The sequence below is a fragment of the Diceros bicornis genome, chromosome 14 (genome assembly GCF_020826845.1).
Source record: "Diceros bicornis minor isolate mBicDic1 chromosome 14, mDicBic1.mat.cur, whole genome shotgun sequence".
Lineage (NCBI taxonomy): Eukaryota > Metazoa > Chordata > Mammalia > Perissodactyla > Rhinocerotidae > Diceros > Diceros bicornis.
The window spans coordinates 16,870,409-16,894,914 of NC_080753.1; the positions used below are offsets into that span (position 1 = coordinate 16,870,409).

General features: G+C 37.3%; 1 protein-coding gene across 1 annotated transcript; it reads left to right on the forward strand.

Annotated features, from left to right (window-relative positions):
* LOC131413586 (cysteine-rich secretory protein 2) lies at nt 1–23,624 on the forward strand. The gene is made up of 9 exons (XM_058554176.1): nt 1–90; nt 1,262–1,298; nt 2,988–3,058; nt 6,707–6,823; nt 7,616–7,703; nt 18,362–18,507; nt 18,931–19,028; nt 20,936–21,024; nt 23,003–23,624. The coding sequence occupies exons 3-9, from the start codon at nt 2,990–2,992 to the stop codon at nt 23,128–23,130; spliced, it is 735 nt and encodes a 244-aa protein (XP_058410159.1). The 5' UTR covers nt 1–90; nt 1,262–1,298; nt 2,988–2,989; the 3' UTR covers nt 23,131–23,624.
* Nucleotides 23,625–24,506: the final 882 nt, after the last annotated feature.

Below are 24,506 nucleotides of genomic sequence, written 5' to 3' on the forward strand. Positions count from 1 at the left end.
ACACCATGCTCTTCCTGTAGACACCCTAGGAGAACCATGTTATCCTGGTCTTAAAACACCTACAAGAAAGGGCACAATATTTTTCCACTCGTAAGTAGCAAGGAAAAAAATGGCAGCCAACTTTTCAACTATGTATGAATGTGGGTTTAAAGGAATAAAATATAATCATTTTTTCTTTAAATATACTCTCACCAAAAGTGTCATTGCTTTCATTGATGCAACAAAGATGATTATACGTTGGGTGAGTGAGGGTAGGGAGAGAGGGGAGTGGCAAGGAGGAGTATGTGGCATCATGGTCCATTGAATTACGGAAGTGTGGGTCATCTAATGCAAACCTATTGAATGACTGAGCTAAACAGAATCTTCAGGCTCATGTGTATGTCTTTCAATGAGCTAATGAGGATGCAAGATGCTAATGAGGAAGCCCAGATGTTAGATCATTTTCCTGAAGTTAGCCAGAAGGTCTCCAGTAGAACTGGGCCTTGAACATTTGAATCTCTGATTAGATTATACTGATTTTTTTCCTGTGACATCTGGAAGTAAAAATAGGTCTTATAAGCACTTTTAAAATTAGCAATGCAATCAAACAACTTGCATTTATGGAAAGATCTTATGAGCTTCGAAAACTACCATGCATTGCAAAGGATAATAAAAATATTAATAATTTCCATTTATTAAATATTCTATGCCAGGCATTGTATTATGTGTTTTATGCATATTATGCCTTTCAGTTTTCAAAGCAAACCCATGATATGATAATCTACATTTTACAGAAGAGAAAACTGAAGCTCAGAGAGAATTTCCTAGAACTGATGGTTCACCAAAGATCACGCTCTTAACGAATAAACTAAAGAAAGTTGGTAACCGGGAAATAAAAGTTATAGAAAGTTGAGCCATGGGAGTTCAGCTATCAGGTAGGATCCTGGTTACCTTAGCAGTGATTAACCAGTCTTGAGTGGTTATTATTAAAAAATGAGGCCAAAAAGTCAGCATCCAGATTTTAGTGTGCCTAAGAGGAGAGGGCTGGTTAGGGAGGGAACGCATGCTTTACTTACACATATTAAAAGCTATGTGGGAAACACGTAATGTCAAAAACAATGTCAGACAACTCACAATGAAATTTGAAGCTATTAATTTGAAAAATTCCATTTCGGAAATTTACTGACTTTGACTTACTTGCATAACCAGAATTTGCTAACACAGAAATAGGTGTAATGCAGATTGTGCTCTAACCTTCTCTCCACCTTCCTTCTTCCTACAGATAAAGCAGATACTTCATCCTGCTCTGAGAACCAACAGTAAGTGATAATTCATTTATTTTAATGTGAACATTTTGTCAATCATTTTTATTTTGCCAATGGTAAAAAGATATAATTAATAAATTTATCCATGATTTTCAAACTGTATGGATAAATTTTTACTGATAGAATGATATGTTAATTTTACTCTTTTACTCACTATATCAAGTTGAAACTTAAATGAATTTTCACATATCATTCTAAAGTAGATAATATAAATAATTCTCATGTTTATCACTTTGAAACAATTATACTAGAACTGTCTTTAATAGAAAAATGTAAAAGTATGACAATTTTGTATATATTATATATACTTCCATAGTAGTGATTTTTACTATGAACATATATGGTTATGTATTAATACAAGGATTGTTAAAATAAGGATAGAATGTCTCCATTGTGCTGCAAAACGATTGCTTTTTGCCAGTTGAAACCATGTTCCTTTCAATGTGCATTGTCATAATGTGAGTCATAATTGGATGAAGGCTAATTTCTGATATTGCTTAAGACCTTATTATTGGTATAAGTTAAGTAACTGTTCTAAGCCTCAGTTTCTTCACATGTAAAATATAGTCAGACCTATCAAGGTCTGAGAGTGAAATTAGATATCGTATTTTACCGTACATGGTCAATAAATCTTCATTCCTCTCCCTCTTATGAGCACGTTATTTAAGTTAAAGGAAATACATGAAACAGGTATAAATTGTCTACTATTTACAAATCAATAGGGCCTGAGAAGTACCACAGATAAATTGTGTAGAATTGCTTTACTTCCAAGAATTTGAGAGTAGCAGTCTCACACAAAGAAAACTAATCAAGGCAGCATTCCTTCAGTTTACAAAGTGAGCAATTTATATGACTAATGGCAAGAAGTGAGTGCTTTCTAAATTTAGTGGTGGTGTTGCTTCATCTATAGGACCAAGGATCTTTTTGACACACTGAGAAAGGACAACATGGGCAACCCAATGCTGAGTGTCTTTTAAAAAGTTAATATAAAACCATTGTACCAAATCATGGACTCAGCAAATTTGAACACGCTAGATTTTTAAACATTAATTGTATTTGTATTTTTTCTATACTGGGAAATTTGAAAATATAGACCAGTGTAAGGAAGAAAATAAACATAACTTCTAATCCCGCCATCAGAGAAATAACCACTAATAAAGTGTTTGTACATTTATTTCTGTGTAATCACAACCCTGGAATTTGATTAGAGTCACGTGTAAATAAAAGAACAAACAGTTCTACTTTTCATAGAGAAGAGCAAACCAAGAGATGGTACACTTTGAAAATAAATTCCTCCAAAATTGAGATGCATAATTAATCCAGTACCATAATTAACTATGAAGAAGTCTGTTTTTTCCTTATTTTCTTTTTGATAGGCCTTAGGAGCAATGGAACTGGGCAGAAAGAAGGTGGCATGTCCCTAGTCTTTATAGGTATACTTCAAGGGTATCAGTCAAGTTCTTCAGTTTATTTTTTATTGTCCCTATCAGAGACAAGGTTGGTTCCTCTATGGTTCTACTGGCACCATATGATCAACTTCTCTTGTTACATTATTTATGAATTTGAGAATCACAGTTCCTTTGAGATAACCAAGATCATTACATTGGTTTTCCTCTCTTGCTCAGAGGTCCATGCACTACATGTTTCAATGCAAACCTTTGTTCTCTTTGACTTACTTCCCAGCAATGGCTTTACTCCCAGTGGTGGTGTTTTTGGCTGCTCTGTTGCTTCCATCTTTACCCACAGAAGGAAAGGTAAGGTTAAAGTGGAAAATCTTTCCAGGGGTATCCAGGCAACTTTGTAGGATGGCAAGGTACTCTGAGAGTGGAAGGGGCAAGAGTGTCTGGTACATCACAAAGTACTCGTTGGTAGCTCAAAGCACTTAAGACAGTTATCTAGATGAAAGTCTGAGGCTGAGCTGTCCAATACAGTAGCCACTAGTCACATGTGCCTATTGAACACTTGAAATGTGGTTTGTCTAAAATAAGATGTACTATCAGTATAAAATACACATCAGATTTCCAAGATTTATTACAAAAAAAAGAAGAAAATATCTCATTAATAATTTTTATATTGAATACAGGGTGAAATGATATTTTGGATAATTAATATATTAGGTTCTTAGGGCTGGTGTAAGAAATTAACACAAACTGGATGGCTTAGAACAACAGAAATTTATTCTTTCACAGTTCTGGAGGCCGGGAGTCTGAAATCAAGATATCAGCAGGGCCATACTCCCTCTGGAGGATCTAGGAGGGAATTTATTCCTTCCTCTCTCCTAGCTTCTGGTGGCTTCCAGCAGCCAGAACACCACTTCTTGGTGTTCTTGGCTTGTGGTTGCATCACACCAATCTCTGCCTCCATCTTCACATCACCTACTCCTCAATGTATCACTTACAAGGACACATGTCATTGGATTTAAGGCGCACTCGGATAATCCAGGAGGCTCTCATCTCAAGATCCTTAACTTAATTAAATCTGCAAAGACCCCTTTTCCGAAGGTCACGTTCACAGATTCTGGGGATTGGGACATGGACATATCATTTTTGTGGACTACCACTCAACCCGTTTCAAATAAAATGTATTATTTAAATTAATATCACCTGTTTCTTTTTACTTTTTTAATGTGACCACCAACAAGTTAAAACTACATATAATGCTTGAATTATATTTCTAATGGACAACTGGTCTATGAGTTTAAAAAGCTAATGATAGTCCTCCACCCTCAAGATCTTTTCTGATTTTTTTTTATTTAGTTCATTTCATTGTGATCTCCACAGAAAATTAACAATGTATTTACACAACTAAAGAAGCACAACTTTATATATCACCACATTTAATTTTCATTACTGTATGACAAAATTATACCCGTTTTTTACATTAAAAAATATAAATCTAGGGCCGGCACCGTGGCTTAGCGGTTGGGTGCACGCGCTCTGCTGCTGGCGGCCCGGGTTCGGTCCCGGGCGCGCACCGACGCGCTGCTTCTCCCGCCATGCTGAGGCCGCGGCCCGCGTACGGCAGCTGGAGGGACGTGCAGCTATGACATGCAGCTGTCTACTGGGGCTTTGGGGGAAAAAAATAAATAAATAAAATTTAAAAAAAGATTCTTTAAAAAAAAAAATTATAAATCTAAAGCTCTTAGTGTTTTCTTTTGCTTTGTTTTTTAATGGTCATAGACTTAGTATATGAGAGACCAACTCTTGAACTCAAATCCTCTATTTTAAATATGCTACTTTGCTTAAATAATCCCAAGAACAAGATCAATTACCTTCTTCAGTGATTGCTGGGTAGGTGCCCATATAAGGTGTCTATCTCCTGATCAGAAAACCTCTGAATGTGAGGAACTTTGGTCATTGCTGTCTGCTCCCACACTCTCCTTTAACTCTGGGAATATAAGAAGAGCTAGGACGCCTCAGACCAGAGAATTCTGACACTGGGTCAAACCTCATTGGGCATTCAGAAATGTAGTCATTATGTTACGTAATGAAATTTTCAATCTGAAGACAGTTTATTTATCACCTAGGGCTTCATTCAAGTAGTTTGCTGTCTTCTCAATTTCTTTCCTTTCATGGCCCTTTCTAATCCCCTGTTACCTTTGTAGTCCCCCTCCTGATCTTCACTTATAAAATTGTTTAAAGAGGTATCATTTGGTCTTTTGCACCACTAGATGTTTGTTGATCAGATGCTCTACATACCCTCTGCCCAGTGTGGTTTTCAGTGCCTTCTGAGGACGCCCAGAAAACACTATTCACCCTTCAAAACCCCAATCCAGACCCTCTTTTGTGAAGCTTTTCCTAACCTCAGTCAAGAAGAACTGATCCCTCCTTCCTCTATATCTAGTAGATCCCATCTCCCATTTCAGTCATCATGTGGTGATGTAATTATTTATGTCATACTGCCTATCCAATATAAACTCTTTAAGGAGATATAGATACTCTGTTTGATCCATTTTATTCTCAACACTTTTCATATTTCCCGTCACCTAATAAAAGCTTCATTGATACTCATTAAAAAAAAAGGCACATCTTCTTCACTAGAAATTTTATCTACAAAGCAAGGTGGGGTAAGAGGCAGAAAATAATTACTTTTTTCAGAGACAAAATTTTGCTGTGCTTTGAAATGAAACTACTTTAAGCAGGTTTTTGATGGTCAATAGGACATATCCAGGGATGTTATTTTACGCTTTGCTGTAATGCAGAGATTAGTCACAACTGATATTTCATGTGTGCATCTTTTCTAACTCAGGAATCAGTAGCTGAGAATGTGCTGAATCTGTGGGCACAATGGCATTCACTCTTGTCCTTAAGAACATAGAAACAGGCAGGAGAAATGGGTGCATAAGTAAATAGTGGCAATAAAATACAATCAGACCTGTGTTCATAGTATTTGGAGAGCTTTGAGGGAACTCAGTATTGAGGGGAGGAGAGAATAACTTACCCAAAGATGTCGGGGGAAATCCACAAAGGGCCCTGTCTGTTTAGACTTACACTTCAAACTCTTGCTCATGCTCATATAACATCACACTCTTGTATAAATTTAGGTCATCAAATTACATAAACCTTATAGAACAATTCACACACCCTACTCTACCTCCAGGCTTAGACCTCCTCCCCCACACATACAAAGGTACACCAGAAATATCAGCACCCTATTTAATACCCTGTCAGTTCTATTTCTGTTACTAAAAGGGACAAAGTCAGCAATAGTCCATTAATTGGGTGGCTTTGCTCCCTCCAAATTGCCTTGGAGATTTTTTTAATATTGCAAAGATGTCTTTTGAGTGACCTCATAAAATCTACCCACAATAGGTAGAATCATTTTACTAGAATACTGAATGCACTTCAACTGAACCTAAACATTCTTTCACTTAATATGTTCTAAATACATTCTTTCTCTAAATACAGACACCACATCAGGTCGAAGTTCCCCTTAAAGTCCAGGATGAATCTTGAACTCCACCCTTATCCCCCCTGCTGCAGCCTGATCGAACGTGAATGAATATGTCTGAATGATCCTATTGTCTTCTGTGTACTTTTGTGGTTATAAAATATTATCACTCATATGCTACAAAAATCACGTTGAGTTCCCTTGAAACTGAAAATTGGCATTTGTGGCATCAGAGAAGTTTTTCCTTTGTCATGCCATGATTTACATCCCCATTCTCAAGACTTTGAACTACTTCTTTCCTGTTTGTCATGGTTTTGGCTCAGATTCATTGGCAACTCTTAACAATTAATATTGGCTTGAACTGAATGCCTTTTTGTTTTTTTAATTTTATTGAGGTCACATTGGTTTATAATGCTTTTTAAAATATCTTTGTTCCCTTGCATTAACTCATTCACTCTTAAATGCAGTTTTCAAAGATGTAAAAAAATAACCCTGATTTTATTTCCCTTTAGGATCCAACTTTTACTGCTTTGTTAACCACTCAAGCGCAAGTCCAAAGAGAGATTGTCAACAAACACAATGAACTAAGGAAATCAGTCTCTCCACCTGCCAGCAACATGCTAAAGATGGTAAGAGGCAGTGATACAAAGAAAGTGGTGTGAACCAGCGGTGGCAGGAGCAGGTAGCTGGTAACTGACATCTCTTAAGAGCTTTGTGACTTACCAAGTTCTGCCTCTGTTTTGCTGTTTCATTTGAGCTGTGTTACGGGCAGTACAGAAATTAATTTTCCTTTGTAATGGTTAAATGACTTGTCAAAGTTACAGGGCTATTAAGTTGGGAAAGCAGAATTAGAAGCCAAATCTTCAGACAGCAAACGTGAAGCTGCTACATTTTTTTTGTTCACTATCTTTCCTAGTCTAAAATAAAGAAATCCCCTTTCCTTCAGGATCAATGCCATTTAGGGTAAATAATAGCCTGCTTTCCAGGGCATAGTCCATAAAAGCTAGCTATCTCTCATTTGAACACAATGGGCTACAAATGGAGGTGGGAATAACCTAGGCCAGCTTATCAGTATTGAAATATAATTAGAATACTTCACATGATGATCAGTATTTAAAGTGGCATAATTACTAAAAATCCTAGGTGTGGCTGCTGTGCTAGCATAAATAGTCAGATATTATAGATATTATTCTATTAGATACGTCACCTATGGACTTCTCTTTGTGTGGAAACTGGCACTGGAGCAGATAAAGACACACACATGCAAAACCAACAAAAGGATATTTTAATACCAATGACAATTAGATAATACACCTACAGAAATTTTAAAGTAGTGCAAATCAACCTACCAATGAAATCATAAAGCATATGCTTCGTTGGAGTTGAATCTTTAAGTGCAATTTTTTTCTTGTGACATTTAGGAATGGAGCAGAGAAGCAACAGCAAATGCCCAAAGGTGGGCAAACCAGTGCACTTTAGAACACAGTAGGGCAGAGGACCGCAAAACCAGTACGTAAATTAGTAAATATTTGTTGAATAAATGAACAAATAAAATAATATTGGACAAATAAAATAGAATGGACCATTCTGGGATGTTGCGTTAAGAAGATTTTGTGAATAAATGTTGCTTTTACTGCTGTCTTTTTAAAATCAAAGTGTCTGTACATAAAGAGATAACTAAAAGTACCATTTTGTTCTTGTTGATTATTTGCATTATGGAAATAATTTCTTAAGCAATATTTTGTTTGTTCTTCTCAACCAGCTCATGAGTCAATAGGTCATGTATCATCATTTTTCCAGTTTTAAAGATTAGAAAACCAGGATGTGGGAGGAATGACCTACCCAGGAACACAACCTGAAGTAGTATCATATGTTGGACAGTTAACCAGGTTTTCTGATTTCTAACCCATTGCCCTTTTTGTGATATTGTGTAGCTGTTTGGCATTTTGAAATCTATTTTTTTTCATTTATTTATTTATTATTTTCTTGTTTAAATTAATTTATTTTTAAATGAGATATAATTGACAAATAACATTGTATTAGTTTTAGGTGTACAACATAATTATTCGATATATGTATATATTGCAAAATGATGACCACAGTAAGTTAACACTTATTACCACACACAATTACAATTTTTTTCTTGTGATGAGAACTTTTAAGTCTTATCAACTTGTGATGATAAGAACTTTGTACTCTCTTACCAACTTTCAAATATACAATACGGTGTTGTTAACTATAGTCGCCATGCTGTACATTAACTCCCCAGGACTTATTTATCTTAGTGGATTCTTTTTTTTTTTTTTTTAACTTTTTGTTTATTGCAGTAACATTGGTTTATAATATTGTATAAATTTCAGTTGTACATCATTATACTTCTATGTCAGCATAGATTACATCATGTTCACCACCAAAATACTAATTACAACCCATCACCACACACATGTGCTGAATTATCCCTTTCGTCCTCCTCCCTCCCCCCTTCCCCTCTGGTAACCACCAATCCAATCTCTCTCTCTATGTGTTTGTTTATTGTTGTTATTATCTACTACTTAATGAAGGAAATCATACGGTATTTGACCTTCTCCCTCTGACTTATTTCACTTTGCATAATACCCTCAATGTCCATCCATGTTGTCACAAATGGCTGGATTTCATCATTTCTTATGGCTGAGTAGTATTCCATTGTGTATATATACCACATCTTCTTTATCCGTTCATCCCTTGATGGGCACTTAGGTTGCTTCCAAGTCTTGGCTATTGTGAATAACACTGCAATGAACACAGGGGTGCATGTATCTTTATGCATTGGTGTTTTCAAGTTCTTTGGATAAATACCCAGCAGTGGAATAGCTGGATCATATGGTAGTTCTATCCTTGATTTTTTGAGGAATCTCCATACTATTTTCCATTGTGGCTGCACCAGTTTGCACTCCCACCAACAGTGTATGAGAGTTCCCTTCTCTCCACATCCTCTCCAACATATATTGTTTCCTGTCTTGTTAATTATAGCCATTCTGACGGGCGTGAGGTGATATCTCATTGTAGTTTTGATTTGCATTTCCCTGATAGTTAATGATTTTGAACATCTTTCCATGTGTCTGTTGGCCATCTGTATATCTTCTTTGGAGAAATGTCTGTTCAGGTCTTTTGCCCATTTTTTAATTGGGTTGTTAGTTTTTTTGTTGTTGATATGCATGAGTTCTTAATATATTTTGGAGATTAAGCCCTTATCAGATGTATGGTGTGCAAATATCTTCTCCCAATTGTTAGGTTGTCTTTTCATTTTGTTGATGGTTTCCTTTGCTGTGCAGAAGCTTTTTAGTTTGATGTAGTCCCATTTGTTTATTTTTTCTATTGTTTCTCTTGCGCGGTCAGACATGGTGCTTGAAAATATGTTGCTAAGACCAATGTCGAAGAGCGTACTGCCCATGTTTTCTTTTAGAAGTTTCATAGTTTCAGGTCTTACATTCAAGTCCTTAATCCATTTGGAGTTAATTTTTGCGTATCGTGTAAGGTAAGGATCTACTTTCATTTTTTTGCATGTGGCTGTCCAGTTTTCCCAAAACCATTTGTTGAAGAGACTTTCTTTTCTCTATTGTATGTTCTTGGCTCCTTTGTCAAAGGAGCTGTTCGTAGATGTGTGGGTTTATTTCTGGGCTTTTGATTCTATTCCATTGATCTGTGTGTCTGTTTTTGTGCCAGTACCATTTTGAAATCAGGGAGTGTGATACCTCCAGCTTTGTTCTTTTTTCTCAGGATTCCTTTACCTATTCGGGATCTTTTGTTGTTCCATATAAATTTTAGGATTCCTTGTTCTATTTCTGTGAAAAATGTTGTTGGAACTTTGATAGAGATTGCATTGAATCCATAGATTGCTTTAGGAAGTATGGACATCTTAACTATGTTAATTCTTCCAATCCAAGAGCATGGAATATCTTTGCATTTCTTTGTGTCTTCTTCAATTTCTTTCAGCAATGTTTTATAGTTTTCCATGTACAGCTCTTTCACCTCTTTGGTTAAGTTTATTCCTAGGTATTTTATTCTTTTTGTTGCAATTGTAAATGGGATGGTATGCTTAATTTCTCTTTCTGCTACTTAGTTTTTAGTGTACAGAAATGCAACTGATTTTTGTATGTTGATTTTGTATCCTGGAACTTTACCATATTTGTTTATTACTTCTAAAAGTTTTCTGGTGGATTCTTTAGGGTTTTCTATATATAAAATCATGTCATCTGCAAATAGTGACAGTTTCACTTCTTCCTTTCCAGTTTGGATCCCTTTTATTTCTTTTTCTTGCCCGATTGCTCTGGCTAGGACTTCCAGTACTATGTTAAATAGGAGTGGTGACAGTGGGCATCCTTGTCTGGTTCCTGTTCTTGGTGGGATAGCTTTCAGTTTTTCACCATTGAGGATGATATTAGCTGTGGGTTTGTCATATGTGGCCTTTATTATGTTGAGGTACTTTCCTTCTATACCCATTTTATTCAGAGTTTTTATCATAAATGGATGCTGTATCTTGTCAAATGCTTTCTCTGAATCTATTGAGAGGATCGTGTGATTTTTATTCTTCATTTTATTAATGTGGTGTATTACGTTGATTGATTTGCGAATGTTGAACCATCCCTGCATACCTGGAATAAATCCCACTTGATCATGGTGTATAATCTTTTTAATGTATTGTTGTATGTGATTTGCTAGTATTTTGTTGAGAATTTTTGCATTAATGTTCATCAGTGATATTGGCCTGTAATTTTCTTGTTTTGTGTTGTCCTTGTCTGGTTTTGGTATCAGGGTGATGTCGGCTTCGTAGAATGAGTTAGGGAGCTTCCCCCCCTCCTCAATTTTTTGGAAGAGTTTGAGAAGCATAGGTATTAAGTCTTCTTTGAATGTTTGGTTGAATTCACCAGGGAAGCCGTCTGGTCCTGGACTTTTATTTTTGGGGAGGTGTGATTACTGTTTCGATCTCCTTACTGGTGATTGGGGTGATTGGTCTATTCAAATTCTCTACTTCTTGATCCAGTTTTGGAAGGTTGTATGATTCTAAGAATTTATCTATTTCTTCCAGATTGTCGAATTGGTTGGCATATAGATTTTCATAGTATTCTCTTATAATCTTTTGTATTTCTGAGGTGTCTGTTGTAATTTCTCCTCTTTCATTTCTGATTTTACTTATTTGTGCCTTCTCTCTTTGTTTCTTGGTGAGTCTAGCTACAGGTTTGTCAATTTTGTTTATCTTTTCAAAAAACCAGCTCTTGGTTTTATTAATTTTTTCTACTGTTTTTTTGGTCTCTATTTCATTTATTTCTGCTCTGTTTTATGATTTCCCTTCTTCTACTGATTTTGGGCTTTGTTTGTTCTTCTTTTTCCAGTTCCTTTAGGTGCATTGTTAGATTGTTTATTTGACATTTTTCTTGTTTGTTGAGATAGGCCTGTATTGCTATACACTTCCCTCTTAGAACCGCTTTTGCTGTATCCCATTAATTCTAGCACGTCGTATTTTCATTTTCATTTGTCTCCAGGTATTTTTTGATTTCTTCTTTGATTTCTTCGTTGACCCAGTCGTTGTTCAGTGGCATTTTGTTTAATCTCCACATATTTGTGGCTTTTCTGACTTTCTTCCTGTAGTTGATTTCTAGTTTCATATTGTTGTGGTCAGAAAAGATGCTTGGTATTATTTCAGTCTTCTTAAATTTGTGGAGACTTGTTTTGTGGCCTAATATGTGATCAATTCTGGAGAATGTTCCATGTGCATTTGAAAAGAATGTGTATTCTTCGGTTTTTGGATGGAATGCTCTGTATATATCTACTAGGTCCATCTGTTCTAGTGTGTCACTTAAGGCCAATGTTTCCTTATTGATCTTCTGTTTGGATGATCTATCCGTTGGTGTAAGTGGAGTGTTAAAGTCCCCTACTATTATTGTGTTACTATCTATTTCTGTTTTTATGTCTGTTGTTAATTGCTTTATATATTTAGGTGCACCTACATTGGGTGCATAGATATTTACAAGTGTTATATCCTCTTGTTGGATTGTTCCCTTGATCATTATGTAATGCCCTTCTTTGTCTCTTTTTACAGTTTTTGTTTTAAAGTCTATTTTGTCTGATATAAGTACTGCTACCCCAGCTTCCTTTCATTGCCATTTGCGTGGAGTATCTTTTTCCATCCCTTCACTTTCAGATTGTGAGTGTCTTTAGGTCTGAAGTGTGTCTCTTGTATGCAGCATATATATGGGTCTTGTTTTTTTATCCAATCAGCCACCCTATGCCTTTTAATTGGAGCATTTAGTCCATTGACATTTAAAGTAGCTATTGATAAGTATGTACTTAATGTCATTTTTTAACTTTTTTTTCTCAGTGTTTTAGTAGTCCTTCTCTGTTCCTTTCTTCTTCTATACAGAATTGATGGTCTCTTTAGTTTGACCTCTGTTTGAAAGCTCTACTCTTTAACTCCCCTCCTCCCTCCTTTTATGTTTTTGATATCATATCTAAGCTCTTTTTTGTGCATTTGTATCCATTACCCTCTTAACATGGAAATAGATAATTATTCCTATTTGTGGTCTTCTCTTTTCCCCTTAAATCAGTCCCTTTAACATTTCTTGTAGCACTGGTTTCTTGGTGACAAACTCCTTTAATTTTTGCTCGTCTGGGAAATTTTTGATCTCTCCTTCCATTTTGAATGATAACGTTGCTGGGTAGAGTATTCTTAGCTGTAAGTTTTTTCCTTTTAGCACTTTAAATATATCATGCCACTCTCTTCTAGCCTGTAAGGTTTCTGCTGAGAAGTCAGCTGATAGCCTTATGGGGTTTCCTTTGTACGTAACTTGACTTTCTCTTGCGGCTTTTAGGATTCTCTCTTTATCTTTAATTCTGGACATTTTGATTACGATGTGTCTTGCTGTGGGCCTCTTTGGGTTTATCTTGCTTGGGGCTTTCTGTGATTCCTGTACCTGGATGTCTGTTTCCTTCCTTAGGTTAAGGAAGTTTGCATCTATTATTTCTTGAAATAGATTCTCTGCCCCTTTGTCTCACTCTTCTCCTTCCGGGACACCTGTAACATGGATGTTAGTGTGCTTAATGTTGTCCCAGAGGTCCCTTAGACTGTCCTCACTCTTTTTCTTTTCCCTTGTACCTGGTCAGCTTGAGTAATTTCTTCTAGTCTTTCGTCCAGCTCACAGATCCGTTCTTCTGTATCCTCTACTCTGCTTTTGAGTTCCTCTAGTGAATTTTTCATTTCCAGTATTGTATTCTTCATTTCTGATTGGTTCTTTTTTATATCTTCCATTTCTTTGTTGACATTCTCACTGAGTTCATCCATTCTTCTCCCCAGATCAGTGAGCATCCTTAACACTCTTTGTTTGAACTCTCTGTCAGGTAGGTTGCTCATTTCTGTTTCACTTAGTTCCTTTTCTGGAGTTTTGTCTTGTTCCCTTACTTGGAATGTATTCCTTTGCCTCCTCATTTTGCCTCTTTCCCTGTGCTTGTGTCTACATATTAGTTAAGTCAGCTACGTCTGCTGCTCTTGGATAAGTGACTTTATGTAAGTGATGCCTTAGGAGGCCTGCAGTGTGCTTCCCTCAGTTCTCAATGTTCCAGGGGTGACCCCTATGTGGGCTACATGTGTCCTTCTGTTGTGGCCTGTTTGCTCTCCCTGTGGGCACCAAGGGAGGCCGAGTTATGCTCCTGGCCAGCTGTTGTAATGCTCAGCTGCTTGTAGTTGTTGTAAGCCCTTCAGTCTCTTTATCAGATGTGGGGAGCCCCAGCGCAGTTGGTTTCAATTTCTAATACCACGTTTGTGTTGCAGTATTTCTTTTAAGTGAGTAGGCCCCCAGCGTGGCAGGTTGTTAGGCTCAGGGCCTTACAATTGCTATAAGCTTCCAGCCTTTAGGTCTCTTGTCAGCTCTCTGAGGATTGCAGCTGGGTGGGGCTGGCCTCAGGCACGGGAGCACCCAATTTTTTCAAGCTTTGGAAGGTGGTGAAAACCCCCTATGTGGGTCTTTGAGAAGCACAAGTCTTCTGCAGCTGACAAGCCCTCCCGCCCACAGGTCCACACACAGTCAACACAGTCCTGCCCCATGTGTGCGCCCCAACCTCCCGAAGTGGACCCAGTCTCTCCACAGCAGGATTCCCACACACTCCACCACCACCCCACACTCTCCACCCACTCCTTGTGCACGCCCTGCCCCACTGAAGTTGGCTCAGTTGCCAGGCTGCAGAGAATCCAGTCACCAATCTATGCAGGCCCACAAGTTGCCTCAGGGCTTGTTGTTGTGTGGGGCCAGTCTCTAGGGTGGGCTGCCTGCCCTGGCTGAGCTGGATTAAATTGGTGCTCTAGTGGGTGGGGCAGACCCTGGGCTAGCAGGCCTCAGGGAGAACCCCAACAGCATCTGTGTCAGCACGCCAACACCAGGCCACAACAATGGCCGGCGCCAATGTCCCAGTCCCTGGAGAGGTCTCACCTCTCACCGAGATGCACTCAGGGCCTATTAGGTGAGCTTTTCACCAAAGCACTGTGCACCTTTCTTTCTGGTGATTTTAGGTTGCTTTCTGAAATGGGTGAGTTTGTGCGTGGGCCCTTTAAGAGCCAGTTTTAATTTCTTTGTAAACCAGCTTTTCTGGGGGTACTCCCCAATGTTTTAGTAGCAGGCAAAGTCAGATATTATGCCACTCCTCTCGATTGTGCTGGGTCCACAAAATGCCCACAGCGGGGGCGCTCCCCGGCTCAGCGCCCTGCACCTCCAAGGAGGGCTGCATACCTTTGGGCTGCTCCCAGGCGGCCGTGAGGTGTTGCAGCTTGTGAAGGCAGCGTTTTTCCTCTCCAGAAGGGAGTTTCTGCCTCTTCTACCTCAATTAGGATTGTCCGTTGTTGCAGGAGTTCCTCTTATCCAGTTTTCAGTTCTGTCTCAGGGGTAATTTTTCCACCAGTAGTTGTAAATTGGCTGTGTCCGCGGGAGGAGGTGAGTTCAGAGTCTGCCTACACTGCCATCTTGACTTGTCTCCTGAAATCTATTTATTTTGTATTCATAAAATGTATTGAATGATGTGGAATTGTTCCTGAATTTTGCTCTAAAAATATTTAATCTTTTTAATCAGGATGAATATTTTGGGTATGTTAATTCATTTTTTTAATTTTTGGTAACAAACAGTCAAGTATTTTCTATGGACTGTGTGCCTATAATGCATAGAATAATATATTAGACTCAAAAAACTATAAAATATATCTTTTCAAGGATCATAAAAACTATAAGAGTAAAAACTTTTATGCATAAACTTTACATAAATTATTTATTTACATTATCAAGCATGATATCATATAGGCAAGCCCAATTTGAAAGTAGTGAGTAATTTACATATTTCAGTTGAACTATTTTTATTTATATTGTTAATGCTAACATTATAATGATATTATGAAGAGACATGACTGCATTCATAGACGATTGAAACAAATGGTCTAAAAGATCTAAGTCTACTGTTAGATTCTTCGTTTCTTTCCTTCCCTATTAAAGCAGATATCCAAGAAAATTTTATACTCTGTTTAAGCTGCATGTAGACATCATAGTTCAAGCCACCAAAATGTAAATATTAAGTGAGAGCTTGAAAATTAAGGAGAAGTTTCTGAGCTGCAAGGCACTTCTTTCTCTTTTTTATTAATTTTATGGTGATAAGAACATTTATTTATTTTTATTTTTTAATTTTATTGTGGTAAAGACACTGAACATGAGATCTACCCTCGTAACAGATTTTTAAGTGTACAACACAATATTGTTGACTATAGGTACGATGTTGTACAGCAGATCTCTAGAACTTATTCATTGTGCTTACCTGAAACTTTATGCCACATTCCCCTTCCCCCAAGCCCCAACAACCACCATTCCACTCTTTGGTTCTATGAATTTGACTATTTTAGATATTTACAGAAATGGAATCATGCAGTAGTTGTCTTTTCTCTGACTTGCTTATTTCAGTTTACCTAATGTCCTCAAGGTTCATTCATGTTGTCACGTGTCGCATAATTTCCTTCTTTTTTAAGGTTGAATGATATTCTACTGTATGTATATACCACATTTTGTTTACCTATGCATCTGTCAATGGACATTTAGGTTGTTTCGACATCATGCCTATTGTAAACAGTGCTACAATGAACATAGGAGTGCTAATATCTCTTCAAGATCCTGATTTCAGTTCGTTTGGATAAATACTCAGAAATGGATTGCTGTATGGTTTGGTAGTTCTACCTTTAATTTTTTGAGGAACCTCCCTACTGTTTTCCGCAGCAGCTATACCATTTTGCATTCTTACCAACAGTATACAGGTTTCCAGTTTCTCCACATCCTTACCATCACTTGTCTTCTGTTTTTTTTAATGGGCATCCTGACAGGTGTAAGGTGATACTCGTTGTGGTTTTGATTTGCATTTCCCTGATGATTAGTGACGTCAAGCACCTTTTCATATACCTGTTGGCCGTTTGTATGTCTTCTTTGGAGATGTGTCTATTCAAGTCCATTGTGGTCAGAAAAGATCCTTAGTCACTTCCTCAGGCAGTCCCCAGAAAAGATAGATATTTGGACATTCCATCTAACTCGCTCTCTTCCCAGGGAGAGGGTAGGAGCTGGAGTCTTTTGCCTACTTACTCTGTGCTGAACCAGGAAGGGAGACTATAGCAACTGCCAGCCCAAATGTCTATCTGTTCTCACTAGCCCCAGGCAGCCAGATTATGCTACGTCTTGTTAGCATTCTGAGACAGGCAAGTCAGAAGCCACTCCTTTGGGCAGCCTTTGGAAAATTTGTGGCATTGGATGCCCAGACGACCTCTTCCCCTCGCCAAGGAGAAGCAGGAAGCTGTGGTTTTTGTCTGCTTGTCTCATCACAGGATGAGTCAAGGAGAGGAGCTATGGCATCTACGAATCCAAATCACCATCTGTGTTCTCCCCCACGGGGCAAGAATGTGCCAAACCCATCCGAGCTCCCAGACTAGCAAGACAGATGCCAGTTCTTTGGGCAGCCCTGGAAAACCTGAAGCATTGAACAAGCTCTTTGCCTCCCCAGGGGAAAGCTGAGAGTTAGGAATTTTCATTTGCTTGCTCTGTGCTGAGCCTGGAGGAGGTGTTATGGCATCTACCAGCCCAAGCCACTATCTCCATTCTCCCCCGGGTGGCTAGCCTATGCTCGACTGTCAGAGCTCCAAGACCAGCAAGACAGAAACCAGCACACTGGGAAGTCTCTTTGGAAAAGCTGGGCTGCTGGACACATGAACCAGCTCTTTCTCTCCCCCGGGACAATCTGGGAGCTAGGGGGTCTCTTCCCGATCATATGGCACTGCACTGAGGGTGGGGATTCTAGCAAGAGGGTGTCCTAATCTCCCTACAGGCTTGAGTGAGTCTGTTTTCATATTGTCCCAGGGTACAGGAGCCTTTCAATTAGTTTTTGGATTTCTCCCAAGGGCATTGTGTTCATGAATTGTAGCTGAATCAGTGTGTTTGTCAGGGGAAGGAGAGTCCAGGGCTTCCTACTTAATCATCTTGCTGATGTCACCCTCTGCAAGACCTTCTTGCCTAACTCTTTCAGCAGGGTTTGGCCTTGTGTCATTCTCATTTATTGATAAAGAGAAGACTCAAAAGTTTTGAAAACTGTCTTCCCTCTTGATGTCAGTTACCTCTTGATTGGGGCTCTTAAAGATTGCCTGTAAACCTTTTTTATCAAAGTTTACACAAAATCATAATGATAACATTTATTCAGCATCCTATCATGTGAAAAATCTCTAGTGAGGGTCTGGAAGAGGAGGAGAGAAAGAATAAAAATTGGTGGCTGCCTTTTGCAAGCTTACAATACAAAGCTGAGAGGACAGGAGGCATTACACATGTGAAGAATTTAGCATGAAAAAGAATACATCTTTGACAGTCCAGAGGGGGAAGGATTTTTAAAGAATAAGATCTTCTCAGTCTATTCAAAATTTTCATGTTGAGGCGAGCCTCAAGGCGCTAGACAGATCTGTCTTCTATTCAGCTTCATAGGTGATAAGGAACATAAGCACCTGTTTAATGTATTAATCAATAGTTAGCAAGTATAGACACTTGTTTGAAGGGCAAAAGCATTGTGTTCACATAGTTGATTTCTTTTGCCATCAAATGTTTTATTGCTTTCCTCATGAAAGATCTGTTTCTTCTTAGATACCAGATGTGGTGAGAATATCTATATGTCTAGTGACCCTACTTCTTGGTCAACTGCAATCCAAAGCTGGTATGATGAGAGCCTCGACTTTATCTATGGTGTAGGACCAAAGAGTTCCAATGCAGTTGTTGGACATTACACCCAGGTAAGGGGAACAAATGAAAATACTTCTGCCACAAATGCTCTAATAGAGAAAGCTTTTCCAAATTATGACCAACTCCAGTGTTCAATTTGGGGGAAGAGCCTGAGTAGGTATAATACATATAGTCCTGGCATTTGGCTGCTACTTCACCTAGAGCTGTCATTTTTTTCCACAACCTGAAAACTCATGGTAGGGAAGTACACTCTGTACTTTTCCAGCGTTATAAATGGAATGTGAATGTACATGAAAATTTAATATTTTAAAAGTTTGTGACTTTGTTTCAGTAATTTAAATATTTCCATAGGTACATGGCTACAAACTATAATAGTAACAATTTTTCAGTTTTATATTTGCTACTATTTGGGTTTTTTTAGTATTTTTCCTCTTCTTTAATGCACTGTCATATATTCCCTTATGGATTTGTAGGCTGTTTGGTACTCATCTTACCTTGTTGGATGTGGAATTGCCTATTGTCCCAATCAAGAGAGTCTAAAATACTACTATGTTTGCCAATACTGTCCTGCGTAAGTATACACTTAAGAGTTTAATGCCAATAATTTCATCTGAGATTTAATATTTTAAAACTCTCATATATTAAACAAACCGGAATAAAAGCCTATTTCAGTAAAAGGAAAGAATGAATCCTTGGAAATGCTCTTTAAGCTGAGATACATTCAACTTATCTGAGAAGAAATCAACTTCTGAGTTCCGAGTGTAAAATCTGAAGCTATCTTTCCTCAATTATAAATTGATGTCTTTTCTCTTAATCACCTTTACCCAGGGCTCAAGGTTATTCCATGAGCATGTGTAGTGTGTATTTCTCTGGATTTCATATCATCAGTTCTCGTTAGTTTCACACTCTAGAAAGGTGGAAGCTTGATGGTTAGGCAAGGGGTGGTAGTGGAGTGCGAAATAGGGGATGGCAAATTGTGATTTCAGCCCTGTCTGCTAAAATGTTCCTACTCCTGCTTTAAAAGCCACTTACATTAAGAAATGATTCATTCTTTTGGGTCTCAAATGTTTTTCAAGAGATCTTTGATATATTTCAGAATCCAGAAAAAGGTAACATCTTAAGTCTTTGTTTCTCAGAAGTTTTCACAAAAGGCTCCATAAGGAACCATCTGTTAAGGTCTTGATTTATAGCAGGAAACAAGCTCTTTTATCAAGCAATATGTTATCCACAATAAACCCTATGGATAGATTGAAGATCTAAACTTAGCATATCTGTTAGTCTTAATTTCTGTTAATGTTTGAAATTCCTTATCACTGGAGGCAGAGGGAAACCTCCTCCAAGATTTATTTTGAGGCTGTAGATAACCTGGGGATATGGATCTCCAGTTTGAGAAGTATGACCTCCAAAGTCATTTTCCTGCAAGTCCCTATTAGGTAGGGTTTAGTAGAAGCAATTGAGAGGTCTGAGGAGAAAGCATCCAAACTCACTGCCTGGCCGTGAGGGGGAGGCATCTGAAGCCAGGCATCTGAAGTGAGAGCTGGAGTGAATAATGAGAGAAAGCAGGAGTGAGAGAACTTCCACAGCACTTTTATATCTATTTCAGTTTTCCCAAGGGCTCCCACACATACAACTATATTCTCTACAGGGAGACTGAGATAGAAATGCACCGCCTTGGGCTCTTGGCCAACTTGACACTATTGAGATTTGCACTCCCATGTATTTTCAAATGAATTAAATGGCCAATAGGATAATGATCATCGGTGAGTTACAAGTTAGTCACTGAAGATGATTACACTCTAGATATTGGTATTTATCAAAACTTTTTTAAATTAATATTTTTGTTTTTGGTAAACATAAAAATCTCTCACACACCACCTCTAGAAACTCACAGACCTTTCCCCAGATCTCCCTGCCCCAAAACACACACCAACTACTTAAATATCACTACCACCACCTAGAGGTCAAAAATATATACACCGGAACTTTACTGTCCCTAGTTCTAACGTTAGCAAAATTATGGTATTTTATCGTCTTTCAAGTGTAAAATGATATTGTAACATTGAGTATTCTTTTCCATACTGCAACCCCCTGCCCCCAGGACCTTCTTCTCTCTTTCTAGGAGGTATGTTCTACCCCTAGGCAGCACATTGGGGTGTACTGCCTTACGGATTTGACTGAGTCTATTGGGAGATGAAGTGTGTCGCCACATTGAAGTATACTCTGAAAACTTTAGACTCTAGTATTCCAATTTGGTTGCTCAGCCTGCAGAATTATAGTCAAGCAGAAGGGTCAATGTGTTAAGTATTTTCTTAACTTGTACATTATCTGAACTACACACTGGGAATAGTAATTCTTCGTTTTGTTAACATAACTAAAAACATTTAATAACTATGTATGTTTGGTGCTCGATGCTGCCCTTGGAGTAGAAACTAAACAGCAAAGTGAAAAATATTTAACACTGTGTATTTTAAATTTCAGTGGTAATAATGTGAGTAAAAAGAATACCCCTTACCAACAAGGCGCACCTTGTGCCAGTTGCCCTGGTAACTGTGACAGTGGACTATGCAGTAAGTTTGAAGTGATTAACTTGCTATTTTAACAAAGACTTGATATTGTAGTTTCTTCTTATGGATTAAGAAATCTCCTTAAGTAATCGATTTAAATAATGTCTTTATGCAAAAGATAAAATGATGACTCAACAGAGTGTGTGTTTAAGTAAACATTTAAACCCTTCAATAACCTACATATTATTTGTAATGAAAAGAATATTACCATATGTAAGATAATAAAACATCTACCATCGATGTGTTTTTGTGACTATGCAGAGCTCAGTAATATTAACTATACATGGTTTTGGTAAATAGTTCACTTCATCAAAGTTATTATCATTCTACCAGAGGTCGTATTTTGAAAGAATCAAAATATGTAAATCTAAGGATGTCAGATCACATTATGGCTCAGTCTAGACAGGGAAACTAAATATTATGTTTCTTTGGTGCTAATGAGTTCATCATACTGATTACTTCATTTTTTTTCTATAGTATAATTGGAATCCTAGTGTTTAACTTAATAAATGATCACTTGCCCTATAATTTGATAGTAGTTTTGTGCACATTTTTAATGACAAAATTCAATTTGTATACAGTATTGGCTCACAGAACTCATGAACATATTGTTGCAAAAGGAGAGAATAAAATAAATGTCATGTTTCATTTCTAAAGTTGCCATGAAGAGAAGTAAAAATAGCTGTCAGCTTTTTATAGTTGGGATACTTTTATTTAAATTATTATGAACAATGGAGTTGCCCTGTTCACTGAGATTTTTACCATTTAAGTGAATTCACCTTTGGTTAGCATTCTTTCTGACTGAATTATATAGCTATAATTCAAAATATTGATCATATAAAAGCTATAAATCAACTAAAATGAAAAAAAGTTGAATATTTATACCTCTGCTGAATGCTAAGTAGCTAATTTGCTAAGGAGCTTGGAATTTATCCTAGTAACATTAATCACTCAATTGAAAGATTTTAAACAAAACAGTGACAAGGTCAGAATCATGTTTTATAAAAAGATTTTTAACAATAGTATGTAGAAACAATTGGATGAAAGCCACCAAGATAACTGTTGAAAAACATAAGTTGAAAAAAATGGATGTCTTGACTGCATTGCTGACAAAATGCATGACGAGAAATGGACAGAGATGAGAGACAAGAAGTCAAATAGCTAGTGTTTGTGACTTGTGCTGGTTGAGTGCTGGTCAGAAGTAGAAGTCAGAAAAGGAGTTCTACTTCCCGGCCTAAATTACTGACTAGTCAGAGAGCCATTTCCTTGAGACGGCGGGATGGGTGTAGGTAGACCATACCCAAGAATAGTCAGCCTTGTGGGTAGTGTGATGAGTTTAGTTTGAGATTTGTTGAGTTTGGGGCCCCTGGGGAACATCCAAGAAGAAATATCAGAAAGAAAAGGGGCATGTTGTCACGGTTTGACATCTTTATCTTCCCATGGATGTCACTTTCTCCAGAAAGAAAGCACTGGAGTCTAAAGCAGTGCTGTCCAATAGTATGACATGATGGAAATGTTCTCCAGCAGCATATGTCTTACAAATAGCCGCTAGTCACATGTGACCTTTGAACACTTGAAATGTGGCTAGTAAGATTAAGGAACTAAATTTTTAATTTTATCTAATTTAGTATAATTTAAATTTAAATAGCTACATGTAGCTAGTGGCTCCCATATTAGACTCTGCAGATGTAGAGAGATTTATTTATATTCATTTTACTCTCTTTGCTAACGGAGAAAAGTAGGTCAATTCATTTTAGAAACATATCACCAAGTTCAAAATAAAAAAATGGTGAATTAATCAGTCAGCTCAACTAAGACATTTCATATGTCCCTCAAGAAGTGAAAGGCCCATGGTAGTGTAAGTGACGCTAACCTGTTTGTCCAGTGCTAACCCCACGCCCCCATGCACTTTGAACGTATGGATTGTGTTGCTGCTACTGAGGATAATGATAATGAGGTAACTAATCTGTCTTTGTTACAGCCAATAGTTGCGAGTATGAAGATCTCCTTAGTAACTGTGATTCCTTGAAGACAACAGCTGGCTGTGAACATGAACTGCTCAAGGAAAAGTGCAAGGCTACTTGTCGATGTGAAAACAAAATTTACTGAAATGCCCAATGTGCATTTTGCAGGACTAAGCGGAGAAGGGCTACATCCTTTAATTGACACATACCAGAGGGGAAATTGTAGGCATGTTAGTTACAAAGTTGATTCCAGACAGTAATGCATCTTTTTCTCTTGGATCTTTGTAGAAATCTCTTACATACAACGATATATACAAAAGCAGCATAGTCTGTGATGACAACTTTGGACTTGGATATAAATTTGGTACTTTAAATTGAATTAATTGAATCAAGTTGAAGATTTTGAAAGTTGTATAACCACAGGACTTAAGTCACTAGAACTTTGGATTAAAACGAAGAATTACATGTTTCCTGAAACAATATGCCAAAAAAAAAAGACTATAACATCATTGCCATTCCTGTTGCATGATTTTTAACACGTATAAAGAATGAATTCAGAGACTGACATCTATCTTTGTCTTATGGTCCCTTCTTTAAACAACAGTAATCAGCTTTCAGAATAAAGAACTTATCTAAGCAACCATGTAGATGTGATTCTTGTGCAATATTTTATCGTATTCATTATTAACCCCAGCTAGACTCAGCCCAGAAAAATGGTTATACAGGGCAAAATTTCCAAAATATTTGCCTATAAAATTAAACTTTAACAAAAAAAAGGAATAAGTTCTATTCTTACTTGCTTTTTGCTTTTTGACATTTTGATCTCCTCCCTTTCTGGTTTAGTTGATAAATTTTAGAAAGAGCATTATTTGACAGCATATACAAATACAGCTTAACAACAAAAAAAAAGAGCAACAATAAATGTTTTAAAGAGATTTATCATTTATAAGTCTTTGCGTACATTCTCATTTAAGATTGATAGCAACAAAGTATAGTAGACCCATTTTATGGATGAGAAAATAGACACTAAAAATCTAAAAACAGTAAAGGAAGTGTTGAAAGTAGTCAGGAAATAGATCTGGCCAGATAAATGGTGTACTAGCATGAGCCACTGATGCCTCCAGGATGAAATAAATTATCTGAATCATCCTATACTTGTTAAAGAAATTGAATTCAGAATTCTAAAGCTTCTAATAGAGAACTTTCCAGGCCCAGATTGTTTTACTAAAGAATTATGGCAAACATTTAAAGAAGAATTAATACAAATTTTACACAATCTCTTCCAGAAAATAGAATAGGAAGGAATACTCCTCAATTCATTCTTTGAGACTGGTATTATCCTACTATTAAAACCAAAGACAATACAACAGGAAAAAAACATAAAACAATAGTCTTTTGACTGCATTTTGCAGATGAGTAAACAGGGATAGGAGGGTTAGGTACCTTGTCCAGATATAAACAGCCAGTAAACTTAGCATACTGAGAGCACAGACTCTACCCAAATATAGCCTGACAAAAGCC

Coding starts and splice junctions, on each gene's coding strand:
- LOC131413586 (XM_058554176.1), top strand. CDS start 2,990: ATGGCTTTACTCCCAGTGGTGGTGTTTTTGGCTGCTCTGTTGCTTCCA. Junction 6,824..7,615: donor CCAGCAACATGCTAAAGATG/GTAAGAGGCAGT, acceptor TGTGACATTTAG/GAATGGAGCAGAGAAGCAAC. Junction 21,025..23,002: donor CTGTGACAGTGGACTATGCA/GTAAGTTTGAAG, acceptor TCTTTGTTACAG/CCAATAGTTGCGAGTATGAA.